The sequence below is a fragment of the Ciona intestinalis genome, chromosome 12 (assembly GCF_000224145.3).
Source record: "Ciona intestinalis chromosome 12, KH, whole genome shotgun sequence".
Lineage (NCBI taxonomy): Eukaryota > Metazoa > Chordata > Ascidiacea > Phlebobranchia > Cionidae > Ciona > Ciona intestinalis.
Genome location: NC_020177.2, coordinates 2,711,899 through 2,731,011, shown reverse-complemented (window position 1 = coordinate 2,731,011; position 19,113 = coordinate 2,711,899). Strand labels below are relative to the sequence as shown.

The 19,113-nt window shown below is 37.3% G+C and overlaps 1 protein-coding gene across 1 annotated transcript; it reads left to right on the top strand.

The window, feature by feature from the left end:
- Positions 1–134: 134 nt before the first annotated feature.
- Positions 135–18,330, top strand: LOC100183131. Its single transcript, XM_009862264.3, has 19 exons — positions 135–293; positions 749–1,469; positions 1,952–2,206; positions 2,463–4,506; positions 4,970–5,210; positions 5,781–5,954; positions 6,421–6,499; positions 6,637–7,834; positions 8,311–9,809; positions 9,895–11,782; positions 11,824–11,979; positions 12,516–12,754; positions 13,452–13,770; positions 14,382–14,612; positions 14,851–15,039; positions 15,825–15,964; positions 16,471–16,792; positions 17,190–17,351; positions 17,670–18,330. The coding sequence occupies exons 1-19, from the start codon at positions 179–181 to the stop codon at positions 17,820–17,822; spliced, it is 10,125 nt and encodes a 3,374-aa protein (XP_009860566.3). The 5' UTR covers positions 135–178; the 3' UTR covers positions 17,823–18,330.
- The last annotated feature ends 783 nt before the right edge of the window (positions 18,331–19,113 follow it).

Genomic DNA, 19,113 nt, shown 5'->3' with positions numbered 1-19,113 from the left:
GACAACCCAATAGTGACCACTGGGTTGGAATTTTAACAAATATGACACATTTGCCAAAATAAAGGGTTAGTTGCACCCAAAATTTTGTCTGCTTATGAAACCCTATCCTACATTTTTTTAACTGGTTTTAATTTGCAATAGAAATGCTGAAAATGTGCTGAGTCATGAAAGCTATGTGATGACTCAGCCTTGGGAAAGCGGGATCGAAGATTTTCTATTTGATGTGGAAGATGATGATGTCATCATTGATGATGTCATACCACAATTAGATGGTGCATCAGACGAACAAAAAGGTAAAAAAATACCAAAAATATTTTATTTATTTTGTGTTTTTCATAAATTTAAAATACCTGTTTTCTTTTATTATAATTTTTGGGTACTCCGTTAGTTTGATTTTTGCTTGCCAAATATTTATGCTCACTTTTCCATTAATAGGCCTCGAAATATTTAAACCATTGTATGTCTGCTTGCTGTAGCAGCCACGCTTTTTTCTCTAAATAAATCTAACTATGTTTTATACACTAACTGTGTTTTATACACTTGTCACTTACTGTGTTTTAACAACTGTCGTTTTGTCGTTATATCTTGTCTTTTCATTTCACATTCTTTAATTTTTGCCACAATAATCGAAGAGACAAATAAAGGTTGTTGTTTTTTATTATTTTTAATTTTTATAAATTATTTTATTATTAATATTAAGTAGTAAATAGCAATTGGTGTATCCCTAATGCATTTTATCCTTTTTTAGAACCTGTAAAAAAGAGGCTTGGTACTTCACGTAGACATACATACCATCATACCACACCCCCACCTATTACTACATTGGAAACCGACAAAAACCAAAGTTGTTCAAAACCCATGACTACCACCTCTGGGGTGCAAGCTGATGTGTCAGAAAATTTTCAAAATTCACGCCGTCTTAGTTCCAGCGACCCAGAACTGGCGAAAAAAAGCAAAAAAACTGTTGACGATGCAGTCATTTTGTTGCCAAGGGCAAAAACCAAGTTTTTACGCCAAAACTCGGTGCCGCTGGACAAGAACCCTTCTCGAGACATTAACAGCAATATGTTTTCTACTTTCCAAGCACTTTTAAATGGAATTAACCCCAAAATCAAGCTCCCTGTTCCTCTGTCAAGCACCCCTTCTAAGAAAACTCTGAAAACTTCAAAAAATTTAACCCCCATAAAAACCTTAAAAACTACGTATAACGTACCGGAAAAAGTTACAGAAAAAGCGGCAATTGTACATCCTGTTTTAAAACCACGACAGAAGATACCCCCTATACCCCAACCAGTGCTAATCCCTGACGTAGAGGGGGCTTCCGTCACTTTCTCCCAACAAGGAGCTGCCGTAGCCTCGTGGGGGGAGGATGAGTCAGCAAATATTGAGAAAAATGATGACAGTGCAGAAGAATCATCGCACAGAGTGTCGTTGCGACCACGAAGGGCAAAACAAATTTCAAAGTGCAGGTTAGTGGGTGACTTCGAATTATTATGTGCTGAGTAATTTGTCCTGTTTTATTCTCTATGAAATAGGTTCTCTGTCAAGACTTGCCAAATGACTTGAATTTAGTTTTTATTTTATACAATTTACTATAGTGCAGCTAACCTTAAACCAAAGGATTAGGGTTTTTTTAACCCTTAAAATTTAATCGTACATATAACATTCAATAGGAATTATACCAGTAAAGTGAATACACAGAATTGTGTGTCTGACTACTCTAGCCACCCCAGCATTTTTATAAAGTTTGGCCCCTAAATCGGGGCTTTCTAAACCCCCAAGAGCGAGCCCTAGCATCAAACTTTAGGGGCACCGAGAGTATACCAATTTTACACATAGTACTGCATGTATTATACTATTAACCGTTAAAAAAAATTTTAGAAGACTATACTTAATGAACAAGTTTGCGAAGCTCTGGCCTATATAACTAAAATCCAACTTGTTTTCTCAGTTACATGAATGACCCTCAGTATGAGACTGACTTCGGGAGCGATTGGGAAGACTTTGCCTTTGATACAAACACTTTTGATCCGGAAGAGCCATCTGCATCCTGGAGGTCCAGGAGCAAAGGATCAGCTCCTAACATTGAGTCCAAGGTGGAGGTTGGGAGGAAGAAGAGTTTAAGGAAGAGGACGAACAAACAGAAAAGACGAAGATCAAAGCAGGAGAAAGATAAAGTGATAATAAAGTGGATCATTACACACAGGTACAATTAAAGTATACGGTCTATAAATTTCACCAGAGTATTGGGCCAATTGCTTCTCACAGAAAGAGCGCTGGCAGGGGGGGGGTTAGTCAAAAAATTTTCAATTTTTTTTTTCAATTTTTTTTTGGTTTAAAGGGGGGGGGTCGCGACAAGGTAACCCCCCATGGCTGCGCCACTAATCATGACATCATGCTGTGTCCTGTTGATCTGTTTTATAGGTCAGTAAATGTATTTAAACTTTGCCTTACGTTTCTAGGTTCAAGGGAACTCAGAAAATGATGGTCAAGCTATGGAAGATAGGAAACACCAAGCGCGTTCGTTTAACGCCCGAGTTGCTCAAGATATATGATCTCTATTCTCCCAAGCGACCGGTAGGGAACAGCGCTGAACACTGCAACCAAGTGTTTAAACAGCCGCCATCGATTCCGAAAAAATTATCTTCAAAAGTACCGAAAGGAAAACGGACAAAAGAAAACGTGGTGACTTTGTTTCACCCATTGGACACCCGAAAACCGTTGCCCGTAGCAACCAACGTGCCTGGCCAATTAAATTCCGATTCTTTAAGTTTAAGTAAAATTGAAAACGCTCCAGAAAATTATGGAAAAGAAAAAAAATCAACTGAATCTGAAATTTCCGCAGTTGCTGCCCTGGATGTTAAGAGTTCAAATACTGGCTCTGATCTGGTTACACAGGAAATAAAGGAGACCAAAATTGAGGATAATTTTAACTATGCAAGCCTAGAAAAAGAAGAAAATTATGAAATTATCGGCAAAACTTTAGTAAAATGCGATTCTGTGCCACAAGTTACGTCTTCCGTGAAAAAACGTTCGTTAAAAATGAAGCCGAAGAAAAAAACGAATGTTTTGCCTGTTGCAAACCGCACTCTAACACCTGTCAATCAAACTTTGGCAGTTCCATCTTCTGTCATTCAAACAGGGACAGTTGATTCACCTGTCAATCAAACTTCAGCAGCTGCTTCACCTGTCAATCAAACTACAATAGTTGAATCACCTGTCAATCAAGTTAAAGCAGTTAGACCACTTGTCAATCAAGCTACATCAGTTACATCACCTGTCAATCAAACTTTGGCAGTTAAATCACCTGTCAATCAAACAGGGTCAGGTGATTCACTTGTCAATCAAACTACAGCAGTTGATTCACCTGTCAATCAAACTACAACAGTTGAATCACCTGTCAATCAAACTTTGGCATTTAAATCATCTATTAATCAAACTACAGTAGTTGTATCATGTGTCAATCAAACTGCAGCAGTTGTATCACCTGTCAATCAAAATTCAGGTTCTATTTCACCTGTCAATCAATACTTTGAACCTATTTTATTAGTTGATCAAAATTTGGAGGCTACACCGTCAGATGATAATAATTTAGCATTAGTTCCACCTGTCAATCAAAATTTGAAACCAATTCTATCTGTCAAGCAAAACTTGGATCCCAATTCAACTATTAATAAAAATTCAGAATCTATTTCAACCGTCAATCAAAATTTGGGGTCAATTTCACCTGTCAATCAAAATTCAGGATCCAATTTATCTGTCAATCAAAATTTGGGGTCAATTTCATCTGTCAATCAAAATTCAGGATCCGACTTATCAGTCAATCAAAATTTAGAGTTAATTTCATCTGTCCATCAAAACTTGGGGCATACTTTAACTGCCAATCAAAATTTGGGGCATTTATCACCTGTCAATCAAACAACAAGTAGTCATAACATGACATGTGTCACGAGTGTCCGTGAATCCAGATTAGATAACAGCAATGTCAGCATTCCTAATCAGGAAATAAAGGTTGAACAGCAAGCTAAAGATGTTTCCTTTTCTGTCAATCAACATGAACCTGTCAATCACCCCACACCAACTGTCAATCAAAATATAAACTCAGTAGTAATAGAAAGTACACCGAATCAAGAAAAAAACACAGAAAAAACTTTTTTCGAAACTATTAAACGTAATTCTCAAAGTTCTAAAATTAAAGTTGAACTAAAACTCATTGATAGCGAAACTATATTAAAAACTGTAGAACAAGTTGATGTTAACTTTGGACCTGCACTGGTAAAGAATGATACAGAAATCAACACAGAGTTGGACCCATCAACAACAGATTCTGTTGATACAAGTTTCAACAAGCAAGATTTGGATACAACTTTAAATGAAAGCCTAAATTCAACAGTTGATATTTCTGTTGATGTTGATAAAATTGCTGATTTAACGATGGAGAGCAAAAAGACCACCCCGCCTAGTGACCAAGTATCTTTAGCGAAGAAATATCTTCCAACTAGAAGGGTAAGATTAATTTTTTTGATTTTTGGTTTTTATTTTAAGTACATTTATGATAAAATTTGCAGAACACGCTTTAAAACTGAATAATTAAATTAAAATTTGAATATTATGAGTAAAAAATATGATTAAAAAATAGTGAAATTTTGTTTATTCTGAAGTTAAATATTTTAGGTTACTGCTTAAAAACTCTAAAAGATAAAAAAAAGAAAGATAAAATGGGCGTGTCAGAAGACATTCAATGTAAAAAAGTCGAAAAAAAAGTTGTTTACAAAGTAACTGTAACATACATGGTAACTCGTAAGCTGGCACGAGGTGTCTGAAACAGACACCCATGTTATAACAACTGTTGTTTTCCGGCCCCACAAAATAAAACAAGTTACATTCATTCATGTAAATCAGAGTTGCCCATTACCCCAATCTTTTACACATATAAAGATATATTTAATTGAGGATTATAACATTGCAGGTAACACGCCGAAGTGTAAAAGTCCGTATGACATCCCTACAAAAAGTGGACTGGATGTTTACTGATAAAACGGACGACAGCAAGGACTTAAACCTGGTGCATAATGTGCTGGAGAAATTAGCTTTCGAACCACCGGGCATACATACCCAACATAGCAGGGAAGTTTCACCACCAAGAGCCTGGTCACCAATGGTACATCAAACAAACAACATTCCTGTCACAAATCTGCCACCTTTGCAAGGTTTGTTGATTTTTTTAACTTCGACCAAGCTCTCAAGAGAAGATCTCTGTTTACTATCAATACCCTTGTTTGCTACTTTTCGGAAAGTGGCAGAATCCAAAATCGGATAAGGTCAATGCGGTAGCACCGGGGTGTTAGGGTAATGGGCTAATTCTGGCCTAAATTCTAGGTCCCATGACAACGCTTCGTTTTGTTCCTGCTTATCTTTATCATAGCTTGCTGCTGCTATTGTTGTGTCGTTGGAAAAGATCGTTAACAGTAATTTCCCAACGCAGGGGTGACTTATAAGTTATCCAAGTTGGCAGTTAAACAGTAAAACATGACCCACAAAGCTGCAAAAAATCACAACCATATATATATATATATATATATATATATATATATAACTTTATTGAAAAATTGTTTTCTATTGAAAAGATTGTGTTTTCTAAGATTTTCATTGAAAAAAAGCCTTTTATATTTTTTCTATTAAAAAAATGCATTTTATGTTATTTCTAAAAAAATACATTTTACGTTATGCATTTTAAATTATTTCTATAGAAAAAAATGCATTTTATGTTATTTCTATAGCAGACGATCATATTCTCGACATTACGGAATCTATGTGGAAAGAAATGGACGACATGATTTCTATGAAACCGCCATACCGGAACCACTCGGACGAGGACAATCTTCTCAGCCACTTGGATGCGCTGTTGGAAGATGATGAACTCACGTCGCACAGCGAGGCACTTTCCTCACAAGGTGGGGCTCAGGAGTGACGTTGTTTAAATTTTCAACAAAATCAGAAAAAAAAATTATAAAAATTTACGAAAATCTGCGGTGACATTTTTAAAATGTAGTTACACTCATAATTGCCAAACATAGGAAATTTATTATTGTGGCCAAATCAGTATACTTTTACTTCGACCAAATTGAAAGCTAAAAACTGTTAAGCATCCATATAAAATTTAACGGTTTAAATCCAAATTATTTTGGATTACCATCACTGTTTAAAACTGAAAGGTTTCAGAAATTTCACTTTGAAACTTGTGTAATTTTTACAAAATATCTCCTGTAATTTTAACAAGGGGAAATAGAATGGCATGACCCTGAACTTTTAACTTAATAACAATATTTTTGGGGGAACTTTTACTAATTTGTAAAACAATTAGTCACGACTCGATTTTTTGTGAAATATAAATTTCGTAACTACTTTTATTTTTTGCAGTTGTAGACCAAATGGAGCTTGACACTGAACTAATTGACGCTCTCTCTGCCACTAACGATGTTACAACCCCCGCTGACATGTCACCCGTCACCAGCATCGGAGCCACGATCACCCACAACTCCTACTCCAACCAACCCAAACCATTTCACCCTTTACCGACAATTAACGAGATGGGTGTTGACCCCTTAAGATTAAAATTAACCCCCGGGCAACCAGTTACCCCTACCCCACCCTCATGTACCCCATGCCCGCATCCATAACCTCAACGTCTCGCGCAGTCCCAAATAAACGAACACTAGAAGAACAGCTACATAAACAAATGCAAGCAGTTTACCTACAGCAACAAATGCTCGACCAAAACAACTTTAGGCAACAAAAAGTCCCACAAAACAACGATTACTGGTTAAACAAATGCAACCCTGAAAGAAGCATGGCCAAAAACCTCTCCTTCGACCATAAGGACCTTTTAGGTGAAGTGTGCCAACAAGTTTTCTCAGACAGCCGTCTCAGTTTGCCCCCAGCACAAGAAGCAAGCTACGACATCAGAGTGAGTGCTCATGTCAGTCAGAACCCTCCAAGTTTAGAGTTTGTGGCGTCCCAGCCTTTTCCGATGGAAAACCAGGCGAATAACTTCATTTACCCGCCTCAGACGTTTAAAAAACCATCCCAACCAAATACATGCAAAACAGCTTCAGCCTGCATGCCTCAAGACCAGGAAACAATGATACAACTTCAACCTCCAGTTCCAGCAAATCCAGTCCAGGTCCTACACACCCACGTTCACCACCATCATCACATACATTCTCTGAAAACAGACGCTGACACGACCATGCCTATGTCCCCGCCCATCAAAACGAACTTTTTCGGCAAATCTGAGCTCACCAGCCCCCCCGAGTGGCCTCAGAGCGCTGTAAAATCCGACGTGAGAGGTTTTAACGCAGAGCAATCGAATGTTGAAGTACCAGTTTCTAAACCTACATGCACTGTACCCAAAACCCGAAAGGCGTCTACGTTTTCGATCATGATGAAACCAACCTGTCAAAACGGCGATGAGAAGTACTGGTTACAAGTCCAAATGCAACATGGCATACCATGGAATCAGACTAAAGCCCTAAAACCAACCAAAAAGAAGCCCAAAAGAAAAGACCCTACTCTAAAGTCTAACCTGAAAACCAAACTGATAAAAGATGCCAAAAAGATGATCCCACTTTGCCCCGATCAGGAGCACAAATCTAAAAAAGCGAAAACTCCATATGGGATGATGAAGAGCAAATCCGGGAGCAAAGAGAGCAACATCCTCTTCCCTGCTCCCAAGATGAGACCTGAGATGACGGTCCCATCCGACACTCCCACTATCTCACTGAGCAATGTGGAAAAGAAAAAAGACGTTGGGAATGAATTTGACATTTCACAGGTTTCTTGTTTATTCTTTTTATAATTTTGGTTTTTAGTTTTTATTACTATCATGTATCACCACTTATTTATTTACAGCAGTATAAATTGCAAGTTATTCATTAAATTGACTTAATACTTATATATAGTAGGGTGGGGGAAGATGGGACACTTTTTCTTTTCATTTATTAGTTCCATTTGGTAGTAAACAAAGAACATTCAAAGAATTATAAAACTGTATCCTCACGACTCCTATAGACTGTTGTTAGTTGTTTAAAACAAGATCAGGATATTTAGATATTATGGGCCTAAGGTGTCTCGTCTTTTTCCCCACCCTACTATATGAATTATAATATTGGCAATGTTTATAGCTTATGCCAGACAGAACATCAGAAATAATTTTCTGTATGTGTCCTAATACATTTTAAAATTGTTGTGCCGTAATAGTTTTTAGCATATTTTATATTTTTAAATCTCTATTAAAATTGTAATTTTCAGGAAATGTTTCCGTCTTCCACTACAAACGTATCGCCAAAAGAAACTAAACCAGAACCGCTCGTTAAGACACCTGTGGGCGACAAAGAGAAGTCTCGAAAAAAGAAATCGCGACCAAAAAAAGATGTCAAATTAACAGACCAAGTTCCTGATGGTTATTGCTCCAAATTCACTACTGTGCCGTTGGTGACAGCTCAGCAGTTTCAAAAGGTGAAAACCACGGGCGAAAAGTTTTGGGCAAAACTGCCGAAAATTAACGAAAACCAGGAGTTGATATTGAATTACGAAACTGGAAATTGGGATATTGTTAATAGGAAAAGAAATTTTGAAAAAGACAAAATTTCTCAAGCGGTTGACTCCGTAAAATTAGCAGTCCAGCCCAGTCATACACTTTGTACAGTTACGGATAGTTCTGTAATGAACAATATACTTCCTGGTTCCACCCAAAGCATTATTTCTTCAAGTTTCCCCACAACTAAACCTTCAGTAACAAATTCTTGCCAAAAACGCTCACTGTCGAAATTTAAATTTGCCGAAAGTGGAATTTCCACGCCCAAGGTACCTAAACGTGGAGAATACTTTGTCGCGAATGTGGATTTTGCATCCAGCGCTCCTAAATTGAAACTAACACTTAAAAAAGAGCCAAATTCAGCAGATAATCAAGCAGAAGGGCTAAACAAAGTGCATTGTGCTGGCAATAGTAAACCACTTGTAACTGAGCCCCTTGAAGACAAGATTTTGATTCCGCAAATGAAAAGAAAAGGCAAACCAGTATGTTTTGAAGCAATGATGAAAGGCAGTCTCCCGAAAAGACCAAAACATTCACGTAAAAAAGTGGTCAAGAAGAAGAAACCCAAGCCTACATTAGTGCTCGATTCAAGCCTAGAATTTGAGCCCGAATATACAGAAATCACGCAACAGAATCCTGTTAAAGTTGCGTTTGACCGTCAAATGCATCTCGAATCTGTAAGAACGTTATGCCGGTCAAGATCTTTGCATGGACCTATTCATTTACGATCTGGGGTCATTGGTTTATCAAAAAAACATGTGGAGAATGCTTTAAGTGTCCTCCGTTTGGAAGCAGGAGTGGAGGATGAAGGTGCTCCTCATCAGGAGGAAAAGTCCTCCATCCATGGGATCTCATGCTTCACGGACTTTCTCGGAGCCGTAAAACAGGCTCTCGTTTCTGCCCCAAAGTCCGGAGATAATCCCAGCTCCTCCGGAAGAGTGTCTCTAAAAACTGATGTGGATGCAACTGAGAGAAATCCAGGGACATCCGAAGAGCTTTTAGAAGATCAAAATGATAAGAGCTTGGACACCAAAGCACAGAAACCAAAAACCGATTTAAAATCGGAAGAAAACTGCTCAGTTTTCACTGCAGTACCCTCTCCACCTAGTCAAGAGGACGTTCAGAACTTTCTCACAGACTCAGGTTTAGAGCAAGGTGGTAGCAAAGAGCCTTTCTACAGCAATCCGAGAGATGTACAGACTTCTTCATTTAGGTTAGACTAACCACCATTTTTTACTTTTCTATGTGCAATATTTTCTTGGCTTTCCGCGGGCACTAAAGTATTTCTCCTCATACAGACTCGGTGCTGGTTTACCTACGTATGTGAAACGACCGAAGGTGCAGGCATCTTTAAAAGATATGAAGGATTTTGAGTCCACCCTACCCCCGGAGTGCAGCTTAATGCATTGGAGAGTTGTGCTTGCTGCTCATAAAGTTTTCACCACTGGAAACAGACTGGCACCGGACAGGACGTCAGACCTAATGGATGTAGTGACCGATATGGGTTGTGACCTTAACGCGGAAAAAGCGCTTGTACGACCGCATGAGGTCACTGTTATCACCCCTGCTTTACCACCCCCTAGCCAAGCAGAAGTGGGCGCTTGGTTGGAGGAAAAAAAGAGAGAAAAACAGGAAAAAGATGAGAAAAAGGCTACCAACAATAAAGCTACTGTTCAAACTGACACAAAGGTTTTAGAAACTGAGAAAAAAAAAAGTGGACCTGCTGAAACAGAGGTATTGGGTTCGTCAGTGTTGGTGCCTTGTATTATAAAAGAAAAATACGAAACTACTCCAATACTGAAACGAGTAAAGTCCGTGGAAGATAGGAAGACAAGAAGAAGAGTCAGTTTTGACTTCACAAAGTCTGAGAGATCGGAGATGGTTCCTACATCCTCTCCTCTCGTGGAGTCCATGGATCTGATCTCAACTCCTCAGTCTGAGGCATCAGATGAGAGTGCTTCCTCTGCTTTTCCTCCAAATCAAGCGACGAAAATCGTGGAAGAGTCCTCAGATGAAACGGAGGACTTTTCTCCACTGATGGTTTCCTCGAGCTCCGACATTTCTTTCTCCTTCTCAACTCCTGCTGAAAAAGGATCGAAATCGATCGCTTCTCTTCTTGGATCAAAAGACGAAGATGAGGAATATGAATCCTTAACTCCTCTTCTCTCCGGTCAATTTCAACAAGTTGATGTTGAAAAGTCAGTTGATGTTACTGTTGTTGTTGAAAAAAAACCATCAACGCCTGTTGCCCAACCCCAGACCTTTACCCGCTTAGAAAGCACGCCAAACACTGGTAAAAAAACTAACCCTCCTCTCAGAAAGCTTCTATATACTCCAATACCAAAAGAAAAAACTGTAATTACTCAAGAAACGCCAAAAATTTACTCAATTTTGCAGTCTACCCAACCAATGCAGGATTTTCCTAGTGTTTCTAAACAACCTGCAAGTCAAAAACGAAGAGTTTCTCTTTCATTTAAAGACACTCCAGCTGACTCTGAAATTATAGGGCCCTCCCTAAGCGACACATATGGGTTCCGTGCTAAGCAGGAACACCTGGGGGACGCAAAAGCATTACATGAAGTACAACATGTTACGTTACTTAGCATAGAGCTGCACTGCAAAACTAGAATCGATTTAAGACCTGACCCGGAAATGGACGAAATAAGAGCCTTATTTTACGGAGTACAAACTGATTCCAGCCCTGAAATTATCACTGGAGCAATTTTAGTTGATGAGCAAAAATCGAACCGAAATTTATTGCACCGTTCGGGCGTTACATGCCTCAATGCAGTATATGTGGCTTCGGAAAATTTACTTTTCGAGGAATTAGCATCAATTGTGTTGCTGCATGACCCTGATATGTTGCTGGGCTATGAAATTCAGATGTTATCTTGGGGATATTTATTCGCACGTGCCGCCCATTTAGGCGTTGACCTTTGCCGGGGTATTTCGCGTGTGCCGGGGGACAAAACGAAAAGCAAAATGGACGCGGAGGCGGACGCTTACGGAGCCGATAATATGTCTGAGATCCACGTGGTCGGAAGAGTGATGCTCAACATCTGGAGGTTGATGAGGACAGAACTCGCTCTCTGTGATTATAAGTTTGAGAGCGTGGCGTTCCACTTGTTGCATGAGCGCCACCCAGTGTATTCGTTTCAAACTTTAACAGCCTGGTTTGACCACTCGATGATGCTAGCAAGCAGGGAATTTCGTCGAATCGTGGCGACGTCATACGCCACCGAGTGTTGGATTACTATATGTGCCGAGTCATCGGAAATTTGAAACTGATGAGTCAGCAGGATATGGTTGGGCGAACATCGGAGCTGGCAAGGTTGTTTGGGATTCAGTTTTACGACGTTCTTACAAGGGGAACTCAGTTCCGAGTAAGTTATTTGTTTGTTCTATGTTTGTTATCTATTTATCCGGCGACGTAGCACAGTTGGTTAGTGCGCTTGCTTCTAACCTATAGGTAATGGGTTCAAGGATCGACACCGGTACCATTGTGGGCAAATGTGTCCTTGAGCAAGACACTTAATGGCAATTGCACCTACCCAGTGGTCACTAATGGGTTGTCCAAATCATCACCCACACATTAAACAAACTAAAAAAAAACACCAAAAAAATAATTACCTACAAAGTAATATAAATGGTAACTCGCAAGCTGGCACGAGATGTATGAAACGGAACACCCGTGTGGGCCGTGTTTAACGACTGTTGTTTTCCAGTAATGCGAGGATAAAGCACTAGATCAGAGCCAGATTCAGAAAAATATCACAGTTTTTGCAAAGCAAACTCTTTTAAAAGTGCCCTGAACGATACATTTTAAGATGCAATTATGTTTAGCAAATTATTTATTTAGTTAAAATCCCACCACTCTATTTTATTTGGTCTAAAATCACACCATTTTATTTTCACACAGGTTGAAAGCATGATGCTTAGGATTGTCCACTCTCAAAACTACGTCGCTGTGAGTCCTAACCAAATGCAGAGAGCTTACATGAAGGCACCAGAATGCATAGCGCTGGTTATGGAGCCCGAATCCCGGTTTTACCACGAGCCAGTGGTAGTGGTTGACTTCCAAAGCTTATACCCTTCCATTATTATAGCTTACAACTATTGCTATTCCACTTGTTTGGGCCGTGTTCAACACCTTGGAAGGTAGGAATGAATGTAACTTATTTATTTTTAAGGTATGGATGAATGTAACTTATTTATTTTTGAGGAATGAATGAATGTAACCTATTTATTTTTGAGGAATGAATGTAACTTATTTATTTTTGAGGTATGAATGAATGTAACTTATTTATTTTTGAGTTGCGGTCATCGATAGTCGTCATAATATGTTTTTTTTATTTCATATTCTTGTGTCTGTTTACAGGTTACCATATATGTTACTTTGTGGGTGTTTGTTGTTTTTATGGCTGACAATTTAGACAACCCATTAGTGTCTACTGGGTTGAAGCATTTAAAGTGTATTGACCAAGGATCTACATGCCAACAATGATACCAACATGGAACTGTATATTTAGGTTAGGGTATAAATGCCTATTCACTGAACTAAAAAACTCAATACACAGTTTTTACATCTAATACATTTAAGACAGGCCCTTCTTAATGTCAAAAAAAAAATATCTAGACAGACACTTAATGAAAATTGCTCAAATCTAGTAGTCACTAATCGATTGTATAAATCGTCAGCCATACAGAAAAAAAACACCCGCAAAGTTAAATACGCAGTAACTCGTAAGCTGGCACTAGGTGTATGAAACAGAACACCCGTGTTAAGACAACTGTCGTTTTCCAGCCACGCGAGAATAAACTAAGTTGGATTCATTTATCTAAACTTTCATTTCAGCCACAACAATTTTCCATTTGGATGCACCTCGCTAAAAGTCCCCCCACGCACCCTGCACAAACTACTCAAGCGTGACGGGGTAACCGTCGCCCCCAACGCTGTAGCCTATGTAAAATCGTTCATCCGGAAAGGCATTTTACCCACAATGCTCGAGGAAATTTTGGAGACTCGAATTATGGTCAAAACTTCGATAAAAAAATGTGACGACAGTGCCACCAAGAGGATGTTGGATCACCGTCAACTTGGGTTAAAGTTAATAGCCAACGTCACGTATGGTTACACCTCCGCTAACTTTTCAGGCAGGATGCCGTGCGTCGAGGTGTGTATGAATATGTTTGGGGTAATATTTATACAATGTATGGTAGGGTGGGGAAGATGGGACACCTTTTCATTCTATTTTCTCGTCCCATTTGGTAGTAAACAAAGAACATTCACAGAATTATAAAACTGTGACTCCCATAGACCGATGATAATTGTTTAAAACACGATCAAGATATTTGGATATTATGTGCTAAAGCTGTCCCATCTCCCCCGCCTGGTATATGCAGTGGCACAGTCAGTGGGTTAGGGGTTCGAGAACTTTTAACCACATAATAAAGAATTCAAAATAAAAATTATCTATATACACCCTAAAAAAAAAAAAAAATAGAAAAAAAATAACATTTAACATTGATAAAAAAAATTACCATAGATAATAAAAAAACTAGTAAGGATTTGGTGCTATGAAAATTCAGACAAAAATCCAGTCCAATCAGTTGTTGTATTAGAGATATATATTTCGCCTAAATAGCATCGTTAGTGTCTGCAAAAGAAACATAAAATATTATAAATAAGATCCCTTACCATATTTTAATAACCAAGAATCATTTAACTTTAACTATATGAGCACCAAGGTCAGATTCGCGGAATTTATTACAGTTTTTCCACCAGATTGCTGACAGTATTGTTCACAAGGCTCGTGAAACCCTGGAGCGTTCTATTCGTCTCGTTAACTCCAACCACACCCGCTGGGGTGGCAGGGTGGTTTACGGTGACACTGACAGCATGTTTGTCGCTTTGAGGCCCAGTACTTCAAAGCAGAGGGCATTCGAGATTGGACGAGAAATCGTGAAAGAAATAACCAACGCAAATCCAAGGCCAGTCAAGTTGAAGCTTGAAAAAGTGAGAATTTAAAAAATATAAAAAAAATTATTTAAAATATTTACATTTCTACACACACTATATTTATAAGAAGTTAAAATAAACACTTTATTAAAAAAACACCAAAATGTCCCAATCAGATTTGAAATTGCAAAAAAAAGAAGTTTCAATCAACCAATTCAAAATTTTTAGGTTTCCCATTTTTAAAATTTTCTTTTTTTTAAGATTTGGAATTAGCAATTTTAAAATACTCTTACAGATATACCAACCTTGTATTCTGCAAACAAAAAAGCGATATGTAGGTTACGCTTACGAGTCTGAAGACCAAATTGAACCAATTTTCGACGCCAAAGGAATTGAAACAGTTCGTAGAGACGGTTGTCCCGCTGTTTCAAAAATACTCGAAAAATCTCTTCATACTTTGTTTAAAACAAGGGATGTCTCCAAGGTATGTATTTTGTGTTTATATACACTAGCATTAGGTTTTTGAACTTTTAATAAAATCTAGAGGGATTTTTTGGGGTTACCGTAAATTTACATACGCTCTGTTTGTCTGTAAAAAAAAATTATTTTTTTTGTAAATTTTTGTCATTTTGATGTATAAAGAGGCGATCCAAAAAATAAAAAATGACGCATAGGTAAAACTGTAGGGGTGAATGGATGTTGTTAAATGGCATGACACATAGTGGGACTTTAAGGCCCAACCTTAAATTTATACAGGCCAAAAACGGATATAAACTGGTGTGCTAAAACAGTGCTCTTCAACCTTTTTTGAGTTGGTGAACCCCTAAAGTTGTTGCGACAAACTCATGCACCCCTGATTGCTTTAACGTAAAACTAATGACGTTTCGCAATTCCCTGTGATGCAAGATATAGAATTCATATAAAAAAACTGTAGAAAAATGGCTAAATTTGTTAAAAATGTTCAAAACTGAGTATTATTACTGAAAATTGTTGAAGTTTGTGATGCACCTTTGTATACCCTTTTGTACTGGTGCACCCCTGGCATATTTTGATGCACCCTGGGGTGCACCGTGCACACCGGTTGAATAGCACTGTGCTAAAACATATGCTTACATCACATCAACTTTTACTGATGTGTTTTAAACATTTAAAATGTGCCGGGATAAAAAACAACTTAAAATATTGAGGGCAAATGATTTACTCATGCAAAATATACAAATTTCACCTAAAAATTTTTACATTGTAAAAATTTTTTGTTTTTAATTTTAGGTCAAAAGTTATGTAGAACAACAGTGTTCAAAGCTACTAGATGGGAGATCCACTGTTAAAGATTGTACGATAGCTAAGGAATACAGAGGTGCTAAGTATTATAAACCTGGTGCTGTCGTGCCTGCACTTGTATTAGCAAGGTAAAGTGTAATTCTATATCTATATTATAAAGTTATATAGTAGGGTGGGGGAAGATGGGACACCTTTTCATTCTATTTTCTCGTCCCATTTGGTAGTAAACAAAGCTTTTTTTAAAAGGATTATAAAACGGTATCGTCATGTCTCCCGTACACCGTTGGTAATTGTTTAAAACATGGTCAGGATATTTGGGTATTGTGTGCATTTTTCCCCACCCTACTATATAACTAAAAATATATAAAATTAAATTTATGAAGTTATTGTTTTAAATAATACTGTGGAGTATGCAAAAAAAGTTATTCATAAATTGTTATAAATTTTTAATTTTACTTACAGAAAAATGGCAGAAAGTTTAAGAATTTTTTTTTAATAAGTAACTAGAACTGTTTTGCTTGTGTAACAGATATTTTTTTGTATTAATTTTATTTTCCATTTTTTCTAATAAATTAAATACTTTTAAAATAAATAAAAAATATATTAATTTTAAATGCTTAAAAATTTCTTACAGAAAAATGATGGCTGTCGACAAAAGATCCGAACCCAGAGTTGGGGAACGGGTTCCCTACATCGTGGTGCACGGTGCTCCTGGGACCCCTTTGTTCCAGCTCGTTCACCCCCCGCAGGACCTTATTAGTGACCTGGGGTTACGACTCAACGGGGCTTATTACGTCACAAAAATGGTGTTACCAGCATTGGATAGAATGATGTCTCTATTAGGGGTTGATGTATTTCAGTGGCTACGTGACATGCCACGCTCCGGTCGTTTGACGACGCATCGGTTACAACTTGACCACAAGGGGGAGTGTAGCAGTGCGAGCACGTCTAGAAAGGTTGGTGAAATTTTTCAAGGAAAAAAAATTTAAAATGTTTTCAAGATTGTTATTTTGGTGCAAATTGTCAGCCATGCACTTAATTGGAAGTACCAAATAAGCTATCACTTACAATGGTTATACAGTACTATTTATCTATATCAAGTAGAAATAAGATGTATGAAACATGCATGTTATGTTGACTGTTGTTGCCCTACCAAGCAAAAATAAATAAGTGTCATTTATTAAACAATAGTTTTAGTTTTAACAATGTTAAAATTTTCTAAACATTTTTTGGTTACTCCTAAATGGGAGGATAAAATTGGCATGAAAACATGGACCATCTTACCCCAACACATGAACCATCTTACCCCAACCTACTATATTAAAATTGTATAAATACTCCTTTCCCTCACAGGCCACCATATCCCAATACTTTAAATCCAAGCATTGTTTATCGTGCACCAAACTAAGCAAGCGATCTCTTTGTTCACGATGCTTATCACGTGATAGTATCACGTCCGTGAAACTCGTGATGGAATCACGTGCATTGGAAAGGAAGAAAAATTTAATTGATCAGGTAAAAAAATTATTTTTTCAAATGTTTTTTAAAAAACACCCACGAAGCCGCATATGTGGTAACTCGTAAGTGAGCACAAAGTATCTAAAACAAAAACACCTGTGTTATAACGACTTTGGTTTACCAGCCACGCGAGCATAAGGTAAGTTGCATATTTTTTTAAGTAATTATGGCAAACTGAACGTTTTAAAGAACTTTGCAAAACATAGAATTACATTCCTCGTAATTTTAATAACTTTGGTTTTTCTTCGAAAAAAGTTAAAAAAAAACATAAAAAATGCAATTTTTTAAAATTAACCAAGTTTTATTTTACCTCAGATTTGCATGAACTGCACTGGTGCCGCAAGCCCACAATTAATCAAATGCATTTGCTTGGATTGTCCCGTGCTGTACAAAAGATTCAAGCTTAGAATGGATGAGAGCAAAGCCGCACATATTCGCCACACCCTCACTTCACACGACTTATTTTAATTTTTTTTTTTTGATTTTTGTCACAATCACGTATTTCTATTCTAACACACACTGCCTTTTTCGTTTTTTTGGTGCAGTATTTTCTTACTTTTTTATTCACGCCATTTTGACCGTTACATTACTAATGATGTCATACCTATGACATCACTTCACAATTTTCTGTAAATATTTTCAAATGTTCCTTACGCTTTCACTGCTGTAGTTTCGCTTAAATTATGATGTCATAAAGCATGTCATTACATCACAAACAAGGTTACACAATTTGCCAATTTTTTTTTTAATTTCCGAAACTGGTGTTGCAAAAAATTTTAAGGTGCTTCTGTCACGTCACTATGACATCACAATGGTTGTGTGGTTGCAAGGCAACATTCTGCACTCATTCAAAATCCTCGTTAGCTAATCATGAACTTTGTGCCTGCAAATTGTTACTTATTCTCGTTTGTGCCCAAGAACAAAATTATGTTCTTCGTTCCAGCATAGTTGTTCTTATTACATAACAATACCCTTACATTTGGTCTGGTTTTGTATTTAAACAAAAAAGACAGAGTCATAAATTTAAAGATATTCTGCTTTATAAGGTAAGTTAATAAAATATCCATTTCACTTTTTTTTTAATTGAATGATTTTTTAAATACCGTTAATACTTTTCTTTTCGTTGCAGACAGATTTAATGAGATCATACTTTACAAGGTAAGTTGATTAAATATTTTATTTTAAGTTTTAATATTTTGTAAATCAATTGATTTTGTTATACTGCTCTAAATACCTTTTGTTTTGCAGGCAATTGCAGCTGCAAAATATGTTTATGTTGAATTGCAATGCACACACTAGAATTTGTTGCACCACATTCAGTCAGAGGACAGTTTTAGTGGATTTTAAAGACAGTTAGTTCTATTCTGTTGTAAAAATGAGTTTAAAGGGTTAACAGCCTTGTTTTCGTAGCTGATATTTGTTTTTGGTCTTGTGATGTTTACTATGCATCACATGCATGTATGCATAACCCTGGAAGCTGAGTCATGTTTGCACGGTCAGCAAAACACGCAACTGAACAAACTTTGTGAAATTCCACTTCTCAGAAATGGTTGCAATGCTATTATGCAAACACAATGACATTTAAAAACTGTTAACCTATTTCCTGGAATGTTAAAAAAAGGAAAACACGTACACCACAAGATCCACAACTTAAAAAGGTTGGTTTAAAAGGGAAAAAAGGTTATGTGACTTTCATTTACACAAGTTTATTTTTAAACACTATTAGTTTCAGGTATGATACACACAGCTCTTAACATGT

Bases quoted from the DNA above. Each gene is read 5' to 3' on its own strand.
- LOC100183131 (XM_009862264.3), top strand. From the start codon at position 179: ATGACTCAGCCTTGGGAAAGCGGGATCGAAGATTTTCTATTTGATGTG. The intron at 4,507-4,969 runs GTAAGATTAATT...ATAACATTGCAG, and splicing joins AATATCTTCCAACTAGAAGG to GTAACACGCCGAAGTGTAAA. The intron at 12,755-13,451 runs GTAGGAATGAAT...CTTTCATTTCAG, and splicing joins CGTGTTCAACACCTTGGAAG to CCACAACAATTTTCCATTTG.